This window comes from Pan paniscus, chromosome 3 (genome assembly GCF_029289425.2).
Source record: "Pan paniscus chromosome 3, NHGRI_mPanPan1-v2.0_pri, whole genome shotgun sequence".
NCBI lineage: Eukaryota > Metazoa > Chordata > Mammalia > Primates > Hominidae > Pan > Pan paniscus.
In genome coordinates, this window is record NC_073252.2 from 8,284,454 (window position 1) to 8,307,015 (window position 22,562).

General features: G+C 53.3%; 1 protein-coding gene and 1 non-coding gene across 20 annotated transcripts in view; both read right to left on the bottom strand.

The window, feature by feature from the left end:
• Nucleotides 1–22,562, bottom strand: part of ABLIM2 (actin binding LIM protein family member 2) — a 197,721-nt gene that overhangs the window by 37,019 nt on the left and 138,140 nt on the right. For 7 of the 19 annotated variants that reach the window (XM_063603700.1, XM_063603703.1, XM_063603715.1 and 4 more), the window contains 5 exons: nt 16,978–17,079; nt 16,380–16,433; nt 7,197–7,316; nt 5,817–5,869; nt 4,826–4,967 (listed from right to left, as the gene is read on the bottom strand). In XM_063603700.1, the coding sequence (XP_063459770.1) occupies nt 4,826–4,967; nt 5,817–5,869; nt 7,197–7,316; nt 16,380–16,433; nt 16,978–17,079 (471 nt within the window). The remainder of the gene's footprint in view (nt 1–4,825; nt 4,968–5,816; nt 5,870–7,196; nt 7,317–16,379; nt 16,434–16,977; nt 17,080–22,562) is intronic. The other 12 variants (XM_063603712.1, XM_063603714.1, XM_063603709.1 and 9 more) reach the window with 7 other exon arrangements.
• Nucleotides 2,070–2,150, bottom strand: MIR95 (microRNA mir-95). The gene has a single exon (NR_106552.1). It is a non-coding gene; the product is annotated as a microRNA mir-95 (primary transcript).

The window sequence follows — 22,562 nt, forward strand, 5'->3', positions numbered from 1 at the left end:
TTAAACATGCTCAGAAACCTGCATTAGCCTTCGGCCAGGCAGAGTCATCTAGCACACAGCCTGGTGCATCATAGAGGGCTGGCCGTCTCGTGTCATTCGCTGAATGCTGCACTGAGAGTGAGAAACAGAATGGGTGTGTGGATACTGGAGGGTGTGTGGGTACTGAGGTTCGCTTTCTACCCAATATACATTGCTTTCACGCCAGCGGAAAGTCACACAGTCCCATGTCAGAAGTTGGGGACTGCCTGTATCTGTTGACTGGCAGCTCCCACCCACTGTCTCTGGACCACTACGCTCTTCTTCTTCCAGTTTTCTTTTCTCTTTTTTTTTTTTTTTGGAGATGGAGTCTCGCTCTGTCGCCTAGGCTGGAGTGCAATGGTGCAATCTCGGCTTACTGCAACCTCTGCCTCCTGGGATCAAGCGATTCTCCTGCCTCAGCCTCCCAAGTAGCTGAGATTACAGGCATCCTCCACCATGCCTGGCTGATTTTTTGTGTTTAGTAGAGATGGGGTTTCACCATGTTGGTCAGGCTGGTCTCGAACTCCTGACCTCAGGTGATCTGCCCGCCTCGGCCTCCCAAAGTGCTGGGATTACAGGCGTGAGCCACTGTGCCTGGCCCTCTTCTTCCAGTTCTGATGTCTGCATATTCCACACCTAGGGGGTCTCACGTCTCTAAGCCTGAGGCCAGGTGCCCTGCCCGTCCCACCAGATATCCTCACGAGATTGACAGTAGCACGTCAGGGAGGCTCCTCCTTCGACCACGGACTAAGGAACGCGAGAAGAACTCTTCTGCCCCATCTTGCAGCTCCAGAGGAGTAAAAGGGGAAAGGAGGAAGACCACCTCTGCCCTGGTCCCCACCCACTGCCTTCCCTTCTGCTGCCAGGAACAGAAAAGCTGCAGCAGGGTCGCTGTCTCCTAACCCTCCCTCCCAACGGGCTCCGAGACCAGGCAGCGGAGAGACAAGCAGAGACAAGCACGTCCCACCAGACACGGGACTCCACCCAGTCCCACAGCGAGAGGACACACAGAAGGTGACAGAAAATGCCAAGCCACAGGCAGGTTGGGGGTGAAGTGCCCCCAACTGGGGCCTCCCCTGTGCTGCTGCAGCGGTTAATTCAGAGCTTTCCTCACCCCCACTCCCACCGGGCCAGACCACCCTTGGCTCCCACTATCCCACCTCTCACACATGCCTCATGTGCTGGGATTGGAGGAAAGGGTCTTATTCCCTTCGGAAGTGCTGGGTCCTTTCTAGGGGCCACTGAGTCCTCTGGGCAGTGCCTCGAGCTGCCCAGGGGGTTTGTATTATGTTGACATGCCTCTGACCTTCGAGGGTGGGACGTGAGAGACCTCACAAGAGAGGATGGGGCCTCAAGGGGCTAGGAATGTGGGACCCCAAGAAGCAGCAGGCCCTACTGCCGGGGACACGGAGTCCACACCACCTTATGTTCCTCCCCCAAGGCAGCGAGTCTTGTCCTAGAAAACTTCCTATAACATAAAATCAATAGCCTCCCTTCCTGTGCAGAAATCATGTGTACTGATAATATAAACTACTCTGCACATAGTCCAGATAATGCCCTATGTGTAATATAAACAGGAACAGAAAAGCAGTCAATAATAAAATATAGATTTCACTATGACGCCCTCTTTGGAGGGGTGGCAATGCCTGCTGGGAACTAACGGGATGGGGATGGCTCCCGGGTTTGTCACTGCCATAAAGTCCTCTGGCTTCCCTGCTGGGGAACGGGGACTGGGCCATGCTCACCATTGCCTAGCACCATGTCCAGCACATAGTAGGTGCTCAGTAAGTATTTGGTGGAGGGATGGATGAATGACTGAATGATGAACTCAGTCCCGGGTGAGATGTGCAGATGGTGTTGTGGGTGAGATGAGTTTGTGATCGGGCCCTTGCGAAGCCAAAGAGGTGCCCGGCGGGCAGGCGGCGGCGGGATGCGCGTGCGCTCGCTCTGTCGGCGTCTCTGCCTCTCTCAGCTCCCTGCACGCTTGCTTCTCCAGATCAGGGGCTGCTCTCGTCTTCTCTGTCCCCCTCGGCGCCCCGCTCAGCGTCTGGCACAGAGTGGGTGCTCAATAAATACCCGTTGAATGTAATGCATTTCAATTCAACAGACATTTATTGAGTGCCCACTGTGTTGGGTGTCACAATCCTACCTTCCTTGGGCACGCTACAGATGGACGTCCCGGGGTGCAGGTGGCGTGCCTTGCTGTGTGCAAATGCTTTGTTCAGTAAAAGCTGTGTGCAAATGGAACTGGTGCCCACGGACTCAGGTCTGGGGGCTACTTGGTGACAATCAAAAGAACCCCGAGAGAAAAAAAAAGGGTGGCTGGCTCTCAATCTCCGTGTGCTCCCCTTCCCGCCTGGATTCCTCAGGAGGCCGCAGACGGCAAGGCTCACCTGATCCAGGCACAGCCGGCAGCCTGGGTCCTCACTGCCATTTCCATGCAAATCGGGAAACAAGGCAATGCCATCGGGACAGAAGTAAAGGCACAATCAGAATGGTTAGACACAGCGGGTTTCCTGCTCAGAGGAAGTGGATGTTAGCACACCAGGAGAAAGCAAAGGAAGGACAGCATCATAGCCACATCTTCATAAGCAGGCACGGCCAGGGGAAGGACACATATGTCTGTGCTGGAGCAGAATCTCCCCGGGGAATTCATGAGTGCAGCACGGGCCACTGGAGTCCTGCAGACCCAGCATGCCAGGATGGAGGCAGCCGCAGCCTGCGTGCATCTGCACAGGCAACCTGGGAGAAGAATGTGACGACAAGGGGTGGGGCTGGCACACATGCCCTTGCCGCTGAGTGACCACCTGACATCCACACACCTGACATGGCCTCTGGGCCTCGCAAGGCTGGCCACCCGCCAGGCTCGTGTGCTCCTGGGGCAACTCCAGGGCACCTGCATTCTGGCATTTTCAAACGAGGAAGCAGTGCACGAGGTGAAGGCCACAAGTGCAGGTCACACAGAGTATCAGGGGCACGGGGGTCACAGGGGGCAGCCCGTCTCTAGTCTGGCTTCTCCCACACAGCACCCCCCCTCCTCTCTTAGTCCTGAGCCACAGGCAGGCCACAAACGTCAGTAGGAATTCTGGGGACAGTAGTTGGCCTCCCTGAAGAGTCTGTGGGGAGGTCATCAAGTCGGGGAGGTCATCAGTATGGCCCCAGCCTTGCAGAGTTCTGCCGGCCACCTGGCAAGGGAAGAACTGAACACTGAACGATGCCACCTTGAGATCCCTAAACACTGATTTCCTGGTTCCCAGGGCAAATGCCTTGATGCCGGGACACTGAGCAAGGTGGGGAGGGTGCTGGGGAAGCTGCCGAGCTGGTGCAAGAGGAGCTCTCCTCTAAACACAATGGCATCTGACACGTGAGTGCAGGGCAGAGGGGCCATGAGCCAGGCCAATGTTCCCTGGCCCGCAGGCAGGTGCTGCACCAGCCGGGGGCAGGGATTCCTGGGATCCGAGAGAGAGGGACCGGAGGACTGGCATGCAGCTGCCCACGGGGGCACAGGCAGGCGCACGTGGACCAGCCCCATAGCCCCCTTGCCCTGCCTGCAGATGAGGTGGGCAGTTCCTCCGGAAGGAGCACGCTGCCATCTGGGGTGAACCCCTCTCCCTTTGGGGGATTTTTTGGGGGGGTGGCTTTCCCATGGTGACATCAGCCTTGTGCCTGAATGCTGGGATCCTGGTATTTACAAAGCTGCACCCCAGGCGGGGGCAGAGGCCCGAGGGGTGCACAGACACCTGCTTACAGAGATCATACACAAGCAACACACCTTTCTTTGTTTAAAGTGATTCTTTAACACATCATCATTTCCAAGCTTCTGTGTCTTCACTCTTTCCTGTCACATTGAAACACTTTTCTACTTTCATTGTGAAGTAAGACGGTTTACAGTTTGCAGGCATGAGGATGAGGATGAGGATGAGAAACAGTTTCTGTTTACTGAGCAGCTACTATGGCCGGCCGAATGCCACACACATACCCAGTTCCAGTCTCCTAACACCTGGCGCCCATCACACGACGGGTCAGTGGTGAGCTCAGATTTGAACTTGGGACTGCCTCACTGCAAAGCCAGGTCCTTATTCTGCTCTCACACCCCTATCCATCCTCTCCCAGCCCCTGCTTCCAAGCTAAGCCCAAGCCTTGCCCATTGAAAACTGCCCCCAGCCCAGCTGAGACCCACAGACCGCTTCTGGGAGGCACTGAGTGAGCACTTGCTACTGGTTTTCACCTATGATTTACAGCGGCCGGAAGCAAACAGCATTATCTGGAGTTTTCTCTACATTTGAAAATCACTCCTGATTCAGTCTTCAAAACACCCCTAGGGTCAGGCAGACACCATCACTGTCTCTCTATGAAGCCTGAGGCTGTGCCTCGTTCAGGATGAGTCACAGGGGACAGGGATGGTGCCCATCACCAACTCCAAGTCTGCACTCATCAGCCGGACCATGCCCATGTCTGCTCTGGAGGGAACAGGCCCTGACTTCCACCCTGCAGCCCGGACGCCTTTCTCCTAAACAGCCCAGGAGCAGGTCTGGGTTTCTGCATTCTTCCACACCTTGGAAATCTGTGAGGGGACATGCAGGCGTAGCCCTCGTTAGCACACTGGCTCAGGGACAGTTCTTGGGAAGCCGGCAAACTGCAAAAGCCCCATATTTCCTTCCGGTCGGTGCTTAGATTTGTGGGCTTTGCTTTCATGCTTTTTAACAGGCAAGGCTTAGATGTGGGGGGATAGCTCTGAGTTCTGGGGCCCCTTTGCCGTGAGGCATTTTGTGCACATCGCAGCTCCTTCTTCAAAAGAACCACTCACGTGAGTGAAAGCTGTCCCCTGCCATCCTTTGGAGAGGGTCTCTGTCGGTCCCGCTGCTGTGGGACAAGGACTGGGTGTCCAGGTCTGGAGAATTGGTCCTTGTGTCTGCATCCCCCTTGAGCATCAGCCAGCTGCTCTTCTGCTGAAGGTAAAAAACAAAGTCATGCAAATTTCAAGGTCATCTGCAATGGTGGGAACATCTCACTGGACCCTTCTTGTAGCTTCCTTACTTCTAACGTACAAGCTAACCCCACTGTGAGAAAACTCAATATGTGAGAGATGCAGCTTTCAGTAAAAATCTTGCCATTTAGTGAGACCTATCCAGATGCTATACAGGTACATGGAACATCTGGGGGAAATGGAGCTGCCCCATCTTACGGACACAGCCACTGAGGCTCTGGGAGGCCAGGGGCCCACAGGGCTCTGCACGGGGAGAATGAGGGATGCTGCCCAAGTCCAGCCTCGGGCTCTCCCTACGCACAGCCCTGCTTTCCAGCCCTAGCACAGGTAAAGCCCAGCCTGCAGCCTCCTTTTGTCATGAATACGTTGTTGGAACACGGAGATGCCTGTTCGTGCCCTGGCTCCGGCTGCGTTCACAGAGTTCGGTAGCTGCATCGGAGATGGTTCAGCCCACAAAGCCAAAAGTACTTACTCTCTGGCCCTTTATGAAGAACGTCTGATGAACCTGTCCTAGAATAATGGATGCCCCAGGGATGCACTTTGATTTATTTCCCTTTCACGGTACACATCTCTTCAGTCACAGAACCATAACCAAGTCACACGGGCATATACCCAGGACCTCGGTAGGAGACGTGCGCATCCTAAATGTAGGAAGGAAACTGATGGAAGGGCCTCCTACCTTTGGCCTCGCAGGGCCCCTAAGGAACAGAATGTAAGAGGAAGATTGGAAGTCTCAATCGGAGAAGGCCTCACAAAACCGATTTCTTTCTGAGCAAGGCTGTTCTCAGCCGGATCTGCTCCCTGGCATTACCTTCCTGTTATCCTGGTCCAAGCTTCCATCCTCCGCATCCGATCGCCTGGCAGCTGGAAGGGAAAAATCCATTTGTAAAGGCCACACACCATTGCTTGTGGGTTTCTGCCTCATGGTTTCCCATGTTACAGTTATGCTCAAAAACGAAAAATCCATCAAAGAGAAGGTCAGTAGTACGAGTGCCTTTCAAAGGGCAAGGAACAAGGTAAGCTGGAGGAGGCCCCCAGGGATCACGGCCCAGGGAGCATCAGCAGCAGGGGTGTGAAGTGAGGCCTGATTTCAGTTCTAGCCAAACACCCACACAGAGTAATGTTTTCAGATGTAGCCACTTGGCCTTTTGATTTTGTTTTGTTTTTTGTTTTTTTGAGATGGAGTCTCGCTCTGTCACCCAGGCTGGAGTGCAGTGGTGTGATCTCGGCTCACTGCAACCTCCGCCTCCCAGGTTCAAGCGATTCTCCTGCCTCAGCCACCCGGTAGCTGGGATTACAGGTGTGCATCACCATGCCTGGATAAGTTTTATATTTTTGGAAGAGATGGGGTTTTGCCATGTTGGCCAGGCTGGTCTTGAACTCTTGATCTCAAGTAATCCACGTGCCTCAGCCTCCCAAACTGCTGGGATTACAGGCATGAGCCACCGCACCTGGCCCACTTGGCCTTTTGAGAACAAGCATTTTAAAAACCTCCCACGTAACACAAGGTCTCAGTCGTGGAGGCCTACCTGTCTGACTTGGGCGAGGGGCTCTGGATACGCCACTGACTACCCCGCCCACCCCCGCAGGAAGAAGCTTTGTGCCATTTCACAGATTGGGAGACTGAGGCTCAGGGACATGGTATACCTCGCCCAAGGTCACGGGTGAGTGGGCGGTAGGGGCCAACATGAGCCCAGGCCTTCTGAGTCCAAAGTCCTTCCCTGTCTGCCCCACCTGGCTAACTGCTGCTGGCAAACTGCGAAACGGTGACGAGTTCCGCTACTGGAAGACATCCACGAAGAGCAGTCAGGAAATGACAAAATCACAGAATGCAGCCAGAAATGGACTCAATGAAACAGAATAAGCAGAAGTTCATTTTGCAACAGTTCCTTTACCAAGAATACCATCTGCAGCTGAGCAACGAGGCATCTGGATTTCCCATTCGCCTTTGTTCGGGGGGTTGTCACCCAGCTGGGCTGACATTTCCAGCGAAGAATGAGCAAATAAATCACACGAGGCCATGCTGACATTTCTCGGCATCCAATTTAGTATGTAAAGACCCACACCTCGTGTATCCCTTACAGAAACACTGACCCCATGCACTGAACAATTACACAAAAACCCGTCTCCGTCCCCAGCCCGCCACGAAGACCCAGGCCTCAGGAAGGACACGCCGAGGTGGGCTTCTTACCTGCAGCGGGCGGCGGGCTCGGGCCCGTCTGTCTTTTGCCGTACCCTGCCTCCTGCACCACCAAGGACAAGACTGATACCAGGCCAGAGAGCTTGGAAATTTGGGATTGGGCTACAGGACCTTGACAAGATAAGGCCAAAATTGAAGACTGAGCAGTTCCGTTCCGAATACACTGACATCTCGTTACTCTCAATGGCTACCTGTTTCTCCTTCTTCCAGGAGAGACAGTGATTTTCAGCGTGAAAATACAAAGCCCTGCTCTCCCCACTCACAGAGGCAAATCAGCGCCAAGCCTGCTCAAGAAGCGCTTAATGGAGAGGCAGAGGGGGCAGGGAGCTCCGGGGGACACATGCCCGCAGCTGGACTCTCCTGTTGCCCAGACAACAGCCGTCACCCGGCAGCGGAGCCCTTGAGTGTGCAGCCATACATCAGCCATGACTCTCGGCAGCTGCCCAGCAAGTCCCAGGGAGAAGGCAGGCTAGGGGCTGCTTGGAGCTCTAAGAGCACAGCCATTGTCCAAGCCAGAGAAGGGCCCTGGGGCTGAGTTGGCTGGCAAAAATAAGTGCATCGTTTCCCGAAAAGCCAGGAGGCTGGAAAGTGGATCACCACTCTTGGAATAATCTTCATGTGCATGGACAATTAAGCCGCTCCAGCTGAAGGGCCCTTGGGGACCTGAAATCCCAGCCCTTGGAATTCAGGCCTGGGTCCCCAGAGGTCAGCCTGGTTTCAGGGACTTTCCTTGGCCATGGAAGATGGGTTGACTGACACATTCTGGCTGAAAAGCCATCTCAGGTCTCAAAAACAGCCTCTGCCATCTGAGAGAGGGATGCTCTGCCAAGATTTAGCAAGTTTCCTTTGCAAACACTGCCAGCTCCTCCAGATGTGCACAGTTTAACCAGACTTGTACCAACGGCTTTTTAAAAACCAGTTTGCTAGCCCACAAAACAGATGACCGAGTCTCTTGAGAACTAGGAGCTTGGGTAGGAAAAGATAGGAAACTGGCACTTCGGATTATTGGTGGCTTGCTTCCATAACAGCTCTGAGCCTCAGTTTCCTCATCTGTAAAATGGGCAAAGGATGCCCACCCCTCCACGTTGTGAGGATCACATGAGATAACCTGCATGGATGCTGGAACATAATAGGAAACTCAGCTTACAGGTTTGAAAAATTAGGAATAAACAAGAGGCTAACTTTGAGGCTAATTTGCAGCATGCTGCTTTGGGATGTCAGAAAAAGATCAACTCAGGACAATCAGAGAAAGAGAGTTTAATATGTCTTTTGTATCACACAGGCAGCTCGTTCTGAGTTCTGGAATGCATTTGCCAATGAGGAACCCTCTTGGGAAAGGCTGGCTTTCTACTCCCTGTATTCCTTGGGAAATCTTTGGTTAGAGGCATCTGAATGAAAGTAAGAGGTCTCAAATTTTTTTTTTCTGGATACAGAACTGGCCTGCCTTTCCTCCTTCCCAAACCCCATCTTATAATTCATTCATATCTGAACATCCATGCCAGCCTGTGTGCATCCCTTACCGCTTTATTCCTTTCCATATACTTATTCATTCACCCTTTTACCTACTTATCCATGCACCCACTCCTTTAACTATCTGTCCATTCATCTAGCCAGCCAGCCATCCACCCATCCATCCAGCCACCACTCATCCATCTACCCATCCATCCACCCATCCTTCACCCATCCATCCATCCATCCACCCACCCACTCATCCACCCATCTATTCATCTAACTACTCATCCATCCATCTACCCATTCACCAGCCTATACATCCATCTGCCCATTCATCCAGCCAGCCATCCACCCATCCACTGTTCCATCCACCCACCACCCATCCATCTAACCATCCATCCACCCATCCTTCACCCATCCATCCATCCATCCACCCACCCATCCACCCATCTATTCATCTATCTACCCATCTGTCCATCTACCCATCCACCCACCTATACATCCATCTATCCATTCACACATTCATCTACCCGCCCACCCATCAACCCACCCATTCGTTAATTTACCCATTGATCCATCCATCCTTCACTCATCCATCCATCCATCAATCTACCCACCCATCCATCCACCCATCTATTAATCCATCCATCTACCCACTCACCCATCTATCCACTGCCCATCCATCCACCCATTCTTCACCCATCCATCGAGCCAGCCACCCAACCATCCATCTACCCATCCATCCACCCACCACCCATCCATCCACTTGTGCCTTCACTTATTTTGATATTTATTCATCCAGCTTCCACTTATCTACTCACTCACCTACTCATCTATCCATCCATCCATCCATCCACCCACTCACCCACACTCACGCATCCATCTACCCACTCATCCACCCATCCATTCATCCATTCCTCTCTTTGTCCACTTCATTTCTTTGACCACTGATGCATCCATTCATCCATGTAGCCCTTAATTCATTGATCAGTCCATCTACCGTCTGTTCACCCTTAGCCCCTCAACCTTTATCCCCATCTCCCTGTGCTGAGTGCCTACTGTGCACTGTACTGTCTTAAGAATGGGGGATGCCGAAAAAACTCAGACATGACCCTTGGCTTTCAGAAGCTCACAGGCCAGTGAAGTCGAGGCAGAGGTGGATGAGAGGGTTTCTATACATAACAAGAGCTTTGATGGGAGGAGCAAAGTCAACACAGAGACACTTCCCTGAGAATATGCATGTGATAAACACTTACTGAATACCTACTCATCAGATAAGCACTGTATTGTAGTCTGGATAAACATTTTTCCTTTTTTTTTTTTTTTTTTTTGAGATGGATTCTCACTCTGTTGCCCAGGCTGGAGTGCAATGGTGCAATCTCGGCTCACTGCAACCTTTGCCTCCTGGGTTCAAGCAATTCTCCTGCCTCAGCCTCCCGAGTAGCTGGGATTACAGGTGACCACCACCATGCCCGGCTAATTTTTTGCATTTTTAGTTGAGACAGGGTTTCACCATGTTGGTCAGGCTGGTCTTGAACTCCTGACCTCAAATGATCCACCTGCCTCAGCCTCACAAAGTGCTGGGATTACAGGTGTGAGTCACTGCGCCCAGCCCTTGGGTAAACATTTGTAAAGCATGTTAACAGATAATAATAGATGCTATGAACCTCATTTACAGATGAGGAGACCGAGGTCCGGAGTCTAAGGTCACATAGCTGGTGATTGGAACCTTGTCTGTCTGACCCTGAAGCCAGAGCTGGAGCCACTTTGTCCTCCACGTCAGATGTGTAAATTTTCAGACTCAGGGCTGCATCGCCACTGACTTTGCTTCCTGTGACTTGTACAAATCCACTTTCCCATGGAGCAGCTGAAGAGAGATGCTTCCAGGGAAAGGGCCGCATCTGATGAGTCTCTGCACTCCCTTCAGTAACTGATGTGCCAACCTGCAGCCTTAGGTGCACGGAGGAAGTGAGTGAGATGGACATGGCACAGGGGCCCCGTGTTTCCAAGGGAGGGCCCTACCAGCTCCCTCTTTGGCGGCATCAACACACCGACAGCTCTAACCTCCAAGGATCTCTTGCCCATGTCCAGGGGGCCAGCAGAGGTATGGGGGCTGTTCCACCACTGTGCCAGCCAAGGCTCTGCAGCCAACAAGTGGTCTATGCCATGCTCCTCACCAGTTTTCTCTGCCTCCAGTGCAGAATCATTCCTGAGACTGCAAGAGCCTGAGGCAAGTCTGGGACTCTGGCAGCCAGGAGCCAGGACCGGCACCCTGGCAGGTGCTCTCTCTGACAAGGGAAGGAGCTGACAGCAACTGGGGAAGGTGCCCGGGGCTTCATCCCTTAGGCCAGACAGAGACGTCCTCTCCACTCCTGGGACTTCGAATAGCTGTGCAGGAGGCTTTGAGGATTTGTCCCCTCCTATGTCTTCCAGACTTAGCCTCTAAGGAGTTGACCCATCAACAGGATTTTTTTCTGTTCTTCTCAGAATAATCTCTACCTCTACAATTCACATTGAATTGGAATGACATTGAGAGGGAGAGAGAGAGGCAGAGGGAGGGAGAGAATGTGTGTGTGTGTATGTGAGTGAGTGAGTATGTGGGCAGGGCCCACAGCATGGGCGTTGGAAACTAGAAACCTTGCTGAGCCTCTCACCTGTCTGGCCGTGGGCAAATCCGCTAGAATCGCAGCTCCACAGGATCGGGGGAATGCAGGGTCACCCATGTATCCCCAGCACTGGGACAAGCCTAGCACATAGTGGGGTGGGTGCTTGAAAAACATCCCTTGGACAAATTAATGAAAAAGTCACTTAAATCCCTCCATGCTGGGGTTTCTCCCCTCTTGAGTCAGAATAAGAACCTCTGCTCCCTGGTTGATGTCAGGATGGAAAAAGACTGCAGAGGACAAGGAAAGTGGGCCTGCAGTCTTGGCTCCAGTCAGCGCCTTTGCCTCCCTCCCTCTCTCCTTCCGGCCTCCCTCTCTTCCACTTTTCTTCCTTCCTTCCTTCCTTTCTTTTTTTTTTTTGACAGAGTCTCGTTCTGTCACCCAGGTTGGAGTGCAATGGCACTATCTCAGCTCACTGCAACCTCTGCCTCCCAGGTTCAAGCAATTCTCGTACTTCAGCCTCCCGAGTAGCTGGGATTACAGGCGCCGGCCACCACACTCGGCTACTTTTTATATTGTTAGTGGAGACGGGGTTTCACCATGTTGGCCAGGCTGGTCTCGAATGCTTGACCTCAGGTGATCCATTCACCTCAGCCTCCCAAAGTGCTGGGATTACAGGTGTGAGCCACCGTGCCCGGCTTGTCTTCCACCTTTCTAGGACGGCCTCTCTGCATTCTCTGCACTGCAGAAGGAGAGGTCAGCGTGTCTTTTGTATCACATAGACAGTTCCTTCAGAGCCCTGAAATGCATCGGCCATGAGGAACCCTCTAGGGAGAGGCTGAGTTCCTACTCCCCGGCTCCCCTGGGGAGCCTCAGCGGGGGCTTCCCAGTGCAATCTGCACTCTGGACACAGCCTGCCGTTCCTCCCCATCCTGCCGGTCCCCAAACCGAAATGAGACTCCACCCTTTGGGGTCAAAAAGGACCCAAAACCAAAATGAAACTCAACCCCACTAGAATCTGGAATCCCAGAGACACAGCAAGGAGTGATTAATTCCTGCTTTAAACCAGGGCACAAAGACACAGGGAACAACGTGTGTCCCGTGGGGTCACTTCCACTGTCGGCTTTGGGTGGGCAGGAGTGACAGCCCCCATCTGCCCGTCAAGTGGTGGGAGGTGTGTGTTGGGGGGTGAGGAGAGAGCTGCATTGCCATCTGGTGGCTCATGTTTGCTTAGAAATGAAACAGCAAATCTGGTGAACTATGAGGACCGTCCCTGCATCTGGAGAGTTGAACTTACTGGGAAATGTTGGGGAGCCATCATTTTTCCCTCATGAAATCCTTTTATTTATTTATTTTTATTTTTGAGTTTTTCATCTTTTATGCATATTTTCCTAAATTTTATATAGCAAATCGATGATAAAATCACCACACTTCCTCATTTTATAAGTTCAAATCAGATATGAAACGATCGTAAGCTACTATTCCTGTCTGTAATAAGAGGTGATTTCTTTTTTGTTGTTGTTGTTGTTTTTTTTTTTTTTTGAGATGGAGTCTCACTCTGTCGCCCAGGCTGGAGTGCAGTGGTGCGATCTCGGCTCACTGCAACCTCTGCCTCCCGGGTTCAAGCGATTCTCCTGCCTCACCTCCCAAGTAGCTGGGATTACAGGCATGCACCACCATGCCAGGCTAATTTTGGTATTTTTAGTAGAGATGGGGTTTTGCCATGTTGGCCAGGCTGGTCTCAAACTCCTGACCTCACGTGATCCACCTGCCTTGGCCTCCCAAAGTGCTGGGATTACAGGCATGAGCCACTGTGCCTGGCCGGTCATGAATTCACTTTAAACTGCGCACAGCTTCCCTCCCCTGAGGGAATCGATCCACAGAAGGTCCCTGCCCGATGTCAAGTGTCGTGTGTCATCTCCCTGAAACAGCCTCAAAGCCCCATGGGCTATATGGCCTTGAGTCCCATTTTCCAGGGGAGACAGACTCTGAGAAAGGAAGCTCCCCACGATGTAGCTGGAAGCCAGGGGCTGTGGTTTGCACTGGGTCTGCCTCCTGGGAGGGTTGCAGGTCCCAGGAAGAAATCACTTTTTCTCAGACCAGACAAACTAGAGCCAGGAAAGCATGAGGCAGGACAGCTCCTGCCCGCGTACTGGAGATAAAGACTGTCTCGAGGACTTTCCACTATAACCTCACCAGAAATTCCTTCTCAAGGACCGCAGCAACCGAGATCAGATGCTCTCCACAGAACACCTGCCCAGTGTTGGCGTCTCTACCAATGAACGGACGCCAGCTCCAGCCTCGAGCCTCTGCCGCCGATGAACTCTGTTTCTAGGCAGCTTATGTGAAACGCTTTTGCTAAGAAGAGCTTCCCTTTACCCTCTCCTCTTCGGGTGCATATATGGCTTGCCACAGCCATGCATCTCGGATTAGAATCCTCTTTTCTAATTCCTCAGTACTTTCAACATATTTGGAGATACTTCTCTCCGGTTTTTTAGGTCAACACTCCTAAAAGTAACTGGGTTTAATACCATGAGTGACCCTAGATGGTGTGTGGAAACACAAAAATGTCCACACTTACTCCTGACCTGTTAAACTTCCTCAACGTTCAGCCCTTGAGTAGATGACACGCTGGTGGGTGGGAGGCCTCCTGCGCCGCCTCCTCCCAGGCCCTCATACAACTAGCCCTGCTTCATGTCCATTCCTGACTGTCCAGGGAGGTGCTCTACTCTTGCCTGTCTTGTGTTCCTAATTCCCTTTTTATTTATTATTATTATTATCATTATTATTATTATTTTTTCAGAGAGAGTCTCACTCTGTCACCCAGGCAGTGGCGCAATCCCGGCTCACTGCAACTTCCGCCTCCTGGGTTCAAGCCATCCTCCTGCCTCAGCCTCCTGAGTAGCTGGGACTACAGGCGCACATTGCCACACCTGGCTATTTTTTTTTGTATTTTAGTAGAGATGGGGTTTCACTGTGTTGCCCAGGCTGGTCTCGAACTCCTGAGCTCAGGCAATCCACCTGCCTGTGCTTCCCAAAGCGCTAGGATTACAGGTGTGAGCCACCACACCCGGCTTACAGCAAAATTTTGGAATGACAAAAGAATTTTGGTCATTGCTTAGGGTTTAATCAAATAGGAATTAACTTGCCTTTGGATAGGAGAATCATATATAGTCAGATTTTTAAAAATACACAAAGATGGCCAGGTGCAGTGGCTCACCCCTATAATCCTAGCACTTTGGGAGGCTGAAGCGGGTGGATCACAAGGTCAAAAGATTGAGATCATCCTGGCCAACATGGTGAAACCCCACCTTTACTAAAAATACAAAAAAATTAGCTGGCACGATGGTTTGCTCCTGTAGTCCCAGGTACTTGGGAAGCTGAGGCAGGAGAATTGCTTGAAGCCAAGAGGCGGAGGTTGCAGTAAGCCAAGATCGCACCACTGCACTCCAGCCTGGTGACAGAGCGAGACTCAGTCTCAAACAAAAAAAAAAAAAAAAAAAAAAAAAGCACAAAGACGATCTCTGGAGACAGTAAAATCTAATCTCTCCACTGGATGGTTCAGGTAAAGGACTGAGGTCGAAACTCTTTGTCTTAGATCTGGGTCTGTTGGATGACAACGAACAATTTCATAACCCGGTTTGCTCTCTTCCCCTTTCTAAGGGGCAGACCCCCTCCTGTCCAGCACATGTTAATCACACATTTTAAGGCACCAATCTGAGACAAAATGGGGGGTTAAAAAAAGGCCAAGGTAGTCAATCCCAATCTTGTAGCCCCACCAGCACAGAATACACAGCCCTCCAGGGAGGCTGTTCAGGCCGGGTGCCATGATGGAAAGCCAGTCACTTACTGTGGCTGCTCCTTCTTTCGGCCAGGCCTCAGTTTCCCCACTTGTAACCCAAGGGAACTGGTCTGGACAATTTCTAAGGGCCCTAGAGTGTATCTAGCCCATCCCGCTCTGATCCCTCTTGGAGGTTCATGCTCTATGCTTCTCTGCTGGAAAGGCAATGGTAGAAGTCATCATTTCTGGAAACTCAAGACATTTCATTCACTTTTTTCCTTCTTGGAAAGAGGAAAAAAATGCACAAAGTACAGGACCTATTGCCATGATGGAGAAAGTATTTTAAAAGTTTGTATAACCTGATCACTGATTTGTCGGCAAGACACAGGAAACACACTTTTTATGAGATTCCATCTAAAAGTGTCCATCCAGTTGTCAATGTGGGATGTGGCTGTTTGCTTTAGGTACATCTGGACAAGAACGTTTAATACGGAAATGCCTTTTCCCATCGCTAGTGACTTGATACAATTCCCATCATGTGCACAGCACTTTACAGTTTAGAATGCACTTCCCTATTCGATATCCCATGAAGTTCCCATGGTCAGCCTGTGGAAAGGGCGGGGTGGAGGGGATCGGTCCTGTTTTGCAGATGAGTAAACCGAGGCTCAGGATGGTGAAGCAACCTGCTGTCAATCACCCAGAAATCCCAGGAGGAAAGAGAGGGGAGACCATGTGGCCCCGATTCCTGCTCCATGGCCCACGCAAGCTGCTCCCTGTGCACCTCCCAGGCAGGTTCACGTGGAGCAGAGCTGGGCGTCAGCCCCTATTTGCTTATGCAAGAAATCTCCGTAACGGAAGGCAAGGTCACCCATCCCATCATCAGAAATTCTCAAAACTCAAGACTAAAGTCTCCCTGAGGAATAAACGACCGATTCAAGTTTGTTCTATATTCCAAAGATCGGGCCTGGATCAGATTGTGGTTCTAGAAGCCTCTGTCCCTCACCATCTTGGCTAAAGTCTCTCTGGCTGCATAACTGAAGGCGCCACCACCAGGCTCTTGGCTATAAACCCCCATCCCAAGCCCTGGCTGATGTGCATTAGCCTCGGCGTCGTAACACACAGAAGTTCCTTACTCAGACATACCCCTCATCGTAATTTATCAGAACAGGACTCTCGGGAGGCTGCTAGTGAATTTGCATTTAATAGTCAGACTGCTAAGGGCCTTGGTGGTGCCTTCACTGCATTTATCAGAACACAACAAAAGGATGCATTCAGAAGCAGATGGGTATTGACAGGCATGCGGGGCAAACCACAGCAGCGGGAGGAATCCAACCGTACCATGCTGTCTGTAGATAGGGGGTTTCCTATAGATGTTATCTTTTACGCCAGTGTCTGGGGAAGAAGAAAGAAAAAAAAGGAGAGAACAGGAGGGTAAGCAGCAAGTTGTGATGGTTTCTGTTCTACAGCTTTTTGTAAGCAACAAGCACTCACCCAGATTTAGAATCATCAGGCAGGAACTGGCACTCAGCGAGCAACAGACACCCGGGCCCCAGATCAAGCCTCCCTGACTCCAGATGCCACCCTCATCTGCAGGAGATGGGGCAGCAGCCAGGAACCTTGTGGCCCCCCGGGAAGTGTAGCCAGCTCAGACAGCCGTTTTCCTTCACCCCATTCCCAGGAGGACAGGTGTATCTCCCTGCCGTTTGTGGGAATTTGGAAGAAACTCAAACACACATCGGTTTGGGGTTGTGAAAACCCGTCTGATGGTTTTAAAGAATCTCAGCGCCTGGGGAGCAGTGGAGGAGCCTGGAGTGTCGTCTGGCGCCTGCTGAGTCAAGGCAAGCTGACAGTTTGGGTGTGGCCAGTTTCGGTGTGGACAGTTTCAGTGTGGACAGTTTCAGTGTAAGGAGCCCAGCCAGCGTGTCCCGGAGCCTACCTGGGACGTGGAAGTGGCGAGGTGCCTGCTGGTAGGTGGAGGGGGGCGGCTTGCTGTCAGAGAGCACGGAGAGGCTGGGGGTGCTCCGGCCACTTTCACTGCCTCCAGACGGAAGGGCAAAGGCAGCAGATAGAAGGGGAAACGGGAAAGCAAAGTAGAATATTTCAAGCATGAAAAGCTTATTTGCAGCGAGCCCCATCTCTCCTGTCTGGTGGGGCAGCCCAGATCCCCTGCCCAAGGGAAGGAGTATGGGCCTCATCCACGTTCCCAGACTGTGTCCAAGGACTTGCTAATCCAACCCTGAGTTGAAGTCTGTCCAGAGTCCCAAGGCAGAGGAGCGACATTGCTGAGGGCAGAGGGCTGGGCGGTGAACTAAGAACACCTTAGGGGGCTCACTCCATCTGCGCCTCTGCATCCTGGCTGGTGTTTGAATCCAACCAACTGCAAATTCGCCGAAACAAAGGCCCCTCTTCCTAATTATCCTTGTATATAAACATGCTGTTTTCCTTGAGAATCTAAAAATTAGCTGCTCAGAATAGGATTAAAGCACTAAAATGATCAAAATTGTCCTTTAAAAGCCATTGAGTAAAATTTTGCCAGCTGCAGAAGATAAGAAAAGAATAGTATCCATCCATTACCACATTCTTTTTTTTTTTTTTTTTTTTTTGGGACAGGGTCTCACTCTGTCACCCAGGCTGGAATGCAGTGGCACAATCACGGCTCTGCAGGGTGCAGACTCCACCTTCTGGGCTCAAGCCATCCTCCCACCTCGGCCTCCCAAGTCGCTGGGACCACAGGTGTGCACCACCACGCCTGGCTAATTTTTTTAATTTTGTAAAGATGGGGTTTTGCCATGTTGCCCTGGCTGGTCTTGAACTCCTGGGCTCAAGCAATCTGCCCACCTCTACCTCCCAAGGTGCTGGGATTACAGGCATGAGCCGTCGCACCCTGGCCACATTCTTAAATACAACTGTTTTTTGGCAGATTAAATGGAAAGCATCCTCTGACCCTGCTTCAATTGCTGAGCTCACCTGGAACTATAATTCTGTTTTGCGAACAAGGTTGGATTATCAAGTCACGCATCCAGAGGGCCGAGGTGACCTGGGTGACGCCCCTCCCCCCACACCTGTTTGGGGAATGAGGTGACAGACAGATGCAGGGTATTGAATGCTTGTGATGAGAGAAGGTGTACGCCCGCTGCAGAAGACACTCCCAAGGCCCCGTTCCTCCCGCCTGCCAGCCCCAGGAAGCCCCCTCAGCACTAGGCAATGGGCTGCAAGGGGAAAGGCGCTCTTCACCTGAGAACGTTCCCTCAAGCTGCACAGCCTTTCAGAGCAGCAGGACCCTGCGGTGACATCGAAATGAAACAGAAATAGAACTTCTGCGGTGGGTGAGTGATGTGCTGGGCCTGAAGGTGGACTGGCCAGGGACCCCACAGTGGACTCGTGAGGAGGGCTCGACAGACACTGGCCCAGAGGGGGCTCTTGCCTGGTGGTGGGCTGCATGCAGCGGGAGGTCACCTAGGAGCAGGGTGGCCCCAGCCAGGCTGATGCCATAGAAGAGACTGCAGGCTCTAACTTTGAGCATTTTCTCATGCTTGGGCATGGGTGCTGATTTTGCCTGTCAATGCTGATGGAGTGTCAGATAACTGCCCTTCCCTTAGCAACCTCCCTCCAGAACAGCATGGAACCTTCTAGAGCCTCAGTTGGCTCTACAGGTGCCCTTGCTGGCCGTGGCACCCTTGCTGGTCAGGTCACGCTCATCAGGATGCTCCACGGTGGACTCCTGCACCTCCTGGTGGCAGCAGGGGCCTCACAGCAGGGAGACTGGACTCACGTGCTCGGAAAGGACACCGCGGATCCCTCCTACAGACTATGGCTGTGCTAGACCCATCCCCAGTGGCAGCAAAACAGGGCAGGTTTTAAAAACTGCACCCACACGAACTCTGAACAGAGGAAGACGGTTTGCTTCAGGCACCATCTCTAAGCTGTGTGTGCTCTTGGCACAGCTCATGGACCTGGGAGGCCAGGAAGGGCTGGTTTCTTCCTATCTGGAATCATGGTCCCTGATCTGCCTCAGCCCCCACTCAGTGGGCCGAGGATCTAACACATCACAGTGTACCTGTCCCTCCCCGGTTCCCAGCCACAGGGCAGCATCCCCTGAAGTTTCAAACCAGAGTCTGTGGACACATGTGCACGTCTATTTGAGGAGGGTCCGGAGACTCATCAGCTTTCATCAGATACTTGGAGGGGCCTGAGGCTGCAGGGAAGCTGGGGACACAGCCATGTTGGCCCACCTCACTCTGGCCCCCCAGGGCCCTCTAACACCAGCCCGAGTCCTGCCACCTCGGTCCCTCCCTCCCAGCACCCCGCCCCTTGACGAGTGTCCTCTCCAGGGCTTCCCACCTGTCCGGACCCTTCCTGGGTCCAGGTTCAGGCTGTGCCTCCTCTGCTCAGCCTTCTGGGAGGACTTGGTCTGTGAGGACCTCTCCCTCCTCTGCACTCATGCCTGCCTGCTGCCTGTGAGGCTTCGATGGAACAGAATGCATCGCCAGCTCCCACCTGGAGCACTGTGCTGCTAGGCTCACATCCCAGGGGGCTTCTGATATGCTACAGACGGGGACGCTTCAGCATCCTTTAACCTGGGATGCTGCCTGCTAGGAGAGGAGCAGCTTCAGCCCTTCCGAAAAGTCTTCCTTCTCCTCCTCTTCCTGCCCCACTTTTTCCTCTTCCTCCTCCTCCTCCTCTCCTCTTCCATTTTTAAAAATTTCAGTAAATGTTTCATTAGGAACAGCTTCAGGTAGTCCGGGGGCTCCCGCACCCTCCCGGCCAGCGTCCCTGCCGTCCCCTCTCCCATCACTAGGGTGCCCACAGATTGGTGCCACCTGCACGCCGCACGGGATTCGGGTTTCCCCGGGTGTCACCTGATGTTCTTCCGCTCCAAGATCCCACCCAGGAAACATGACGTTCTGTCGGCACGTCTCCCAAGGCTCCTCTCGGCTGCGACCTTTTGCAGACGTTCCTTGTGTCTGAGGACTCTGGCAGTTTTAAGGAGGGCTGCTGAGGGTTTTTGCCTGATGTTTTCTCATGGAGATACTGGGCTTATGGGGTTGAGAAGGAAGCCCATGAGGTGAAGTGTCCTCACCACATCCTATCAAGGGCACCTGCTGTCAGCAGAGCAGATCACTGGCCGTGGCGGCCTTGCTGACCGGGTCATGCTCGTCAGCCATGGTGGCCCGCTCCATGGTGGACTTGCTCCTTCTCTCCCCTCCCACATGGCACTCTCAGGAAGGAGCCACTCTGTGTAGCCCACACTTGTCCACATGTCAGGAGTGGGAGTTACGACTCCCTCCTGGAGGACGAGGCATCTACTCGCGTTATTTGGAATTCCTCTGTGTGGGAGATCTCGCTTTCTCTTCATTTATTTGTTTACTCAACATTTATGTAGATCCTTGTGGACTGACGGCTCTTGCTATTATACTCTAGTTTACAATCCAGTGCCACATCCTTCATCGTGGTGCTCCCAGTGGCCCAGTGTGTGCCTGGTGCTGGCTCAGCTGGCTCCTGTGGAGCCTCCTCCAGGTGACACCGCAGAGAGGCCAGCTGGCGGCCACGGGCAGGCCAGGTAGGATGATGCCCATGCTACAATGTACAGCCACATCCTGGGTCCTCAACCACAATCACCCTGAGGACGATGCTTCAGTTATGAGGCCCTTTTGCAGCTGAGGGAATGGCCGCTCAGCAAGATGAAGAGGCGCTGCCGGGGTCTGGGCAGTGGAGGGTGCGGGCCTGGACCTGAGGCTCCATCCCAGGGCCCCTCCCGTCTTCCTTCTCAGGCCAGGAGTTCAGAGTGGGCCCACCGCTCAGCACATGGAGGCTGCCTGGCCAGCAGCTTCAGCAGCACCGACTCCCCTCCCAGCCTGCACTTCCTGCCCCCGCTGTCGGCTCCTCCACAGGGGACACGCCAGGGACTGAAATTTACACAAAAGTGCCCATGGCTGTGGCCAGCACCTCTCCGGAAGCTGGGTCTTGGTGGGAAGGTGTGCCGGGGGTGAGGCCCTGCCAGCATTCGGTGGGGGGTGGGGCCAGGCCTTGCCTTGGGGAGCCACCCCCGTACAGTGCCGTCCGGAGGGAAATGTCCACTGAGAGGGGCCAGAGACGCCAGAGGAGCCCGTGGAGCAAACAGGAAGGGCTTTTGCAGAGGGCAGGCGACGCTGCCTGGTGTCCAGCTGACCCCTGGGGGCTGCCACCAAGAGGTCCTAGGCTGGGACACACTGGAGCCCATGGCTGCAGAGGAGGACAGACACCTTCGTGTGGCCTCCGAGGTCGACCCAGGACCTGAGGGTGAACACAATTTGTGAACGGGACCCCGGGTAGAAGCCTGACCTTGGGCTCTGCCAGAAGGAGCTTTGGGATCTTGGCCAGTGGCTTCTCTTCTGAGCCTCAGTTCCCTCAGGAGTACATTCTGGAAAGAGGCTGGGTGTTCCCAAGGTCACGGACAGCCAGGGGAGTCTAGTAGGGGCAGAGCATGGGTGCCAGGCTCCCCCACGCCAGACACCAGAGAGGTGGCCAGGTGGCTTTGTGTGATTTCTTTTTTCTGTTTTTTTGAGATGTAGTCTCGCTCTGTTGCCCAGGCTGGATGGAGTGCAGTGGCTCAGTCTCAGCTCACTGCAACCTCCGCCTCCTGGGTTCAAGCAATCCTCCCACCTCAGCCTCCCTAATAGCTGGGACCACAGGTGCGCCACCATGTCCGGCTAATTTTTTTGTTTTTAGTAGAGACGTGGTTTCACCATGTTGGCCAGGCTGGTCTCGAACTCCTGACCTCAGGTGATCCGCCCACCTTGGCCTCCCAAAGTGCTGGGATTACAGGGGTGAGCCACCACGCCTGGCCTTGTGTGATTTCTGAACGAAGGGCCCTGGCAGGCAATGTGGCCGGGGGAACCAGGGCAGAGATGGGCATCAAAGAGGCAAAAACCTGGCCCCACCCAGGGGAGGTCTCAAAGGGAGGGTGCCTCCTGGCCCCGGGAGATGCCCTTGGAGGGGCTGTGGCATAGACAGCTTCGGAGCCACATTGTGGTGGGGGGTGGTGGGTAGGTGGGTAGCTTCCAAACTGGTGGTGGGTAGGTGGGTAGGTGGGCAGCCTCCTCTGCTACAAGGCATGGAAGGAAGGGGAGAGGGCTGCCAGTCCTTGGGCTCTCTCCTTGGCTGTCTCGGGAGCTGAGGAGGGGGCTGCTCCCCAGGGGGCCTGTCCTGGGCCTTCTTCACCCTGAAGTGGTAAGAATTAGACGGTGGACACTCAGGACGGGGCAGAGGAGGGGAGGGTCGCCAGGGCTGGCTCTGGCTCTAGGACCCACAGAGGGCTGCTCACAGGGGCTGCCTGGGGAGCGGGGTGAGCCTGCCCTCGGCTCTGGCCACGTCCCTCTCAGGGACTCACAGTTGGGACAGCCACACCAGAAGGAGGGCTGAAGGTGGGAGGAGAGCCGGGTGTCCAGGGCCTCCTGGCATGGAGCAACAGGAGAAGCGGCATCTCCTTGGGTGCCCCACCGTGACTCACCCAAATGGTTGATTCACTCTGGGTTTCAGGAC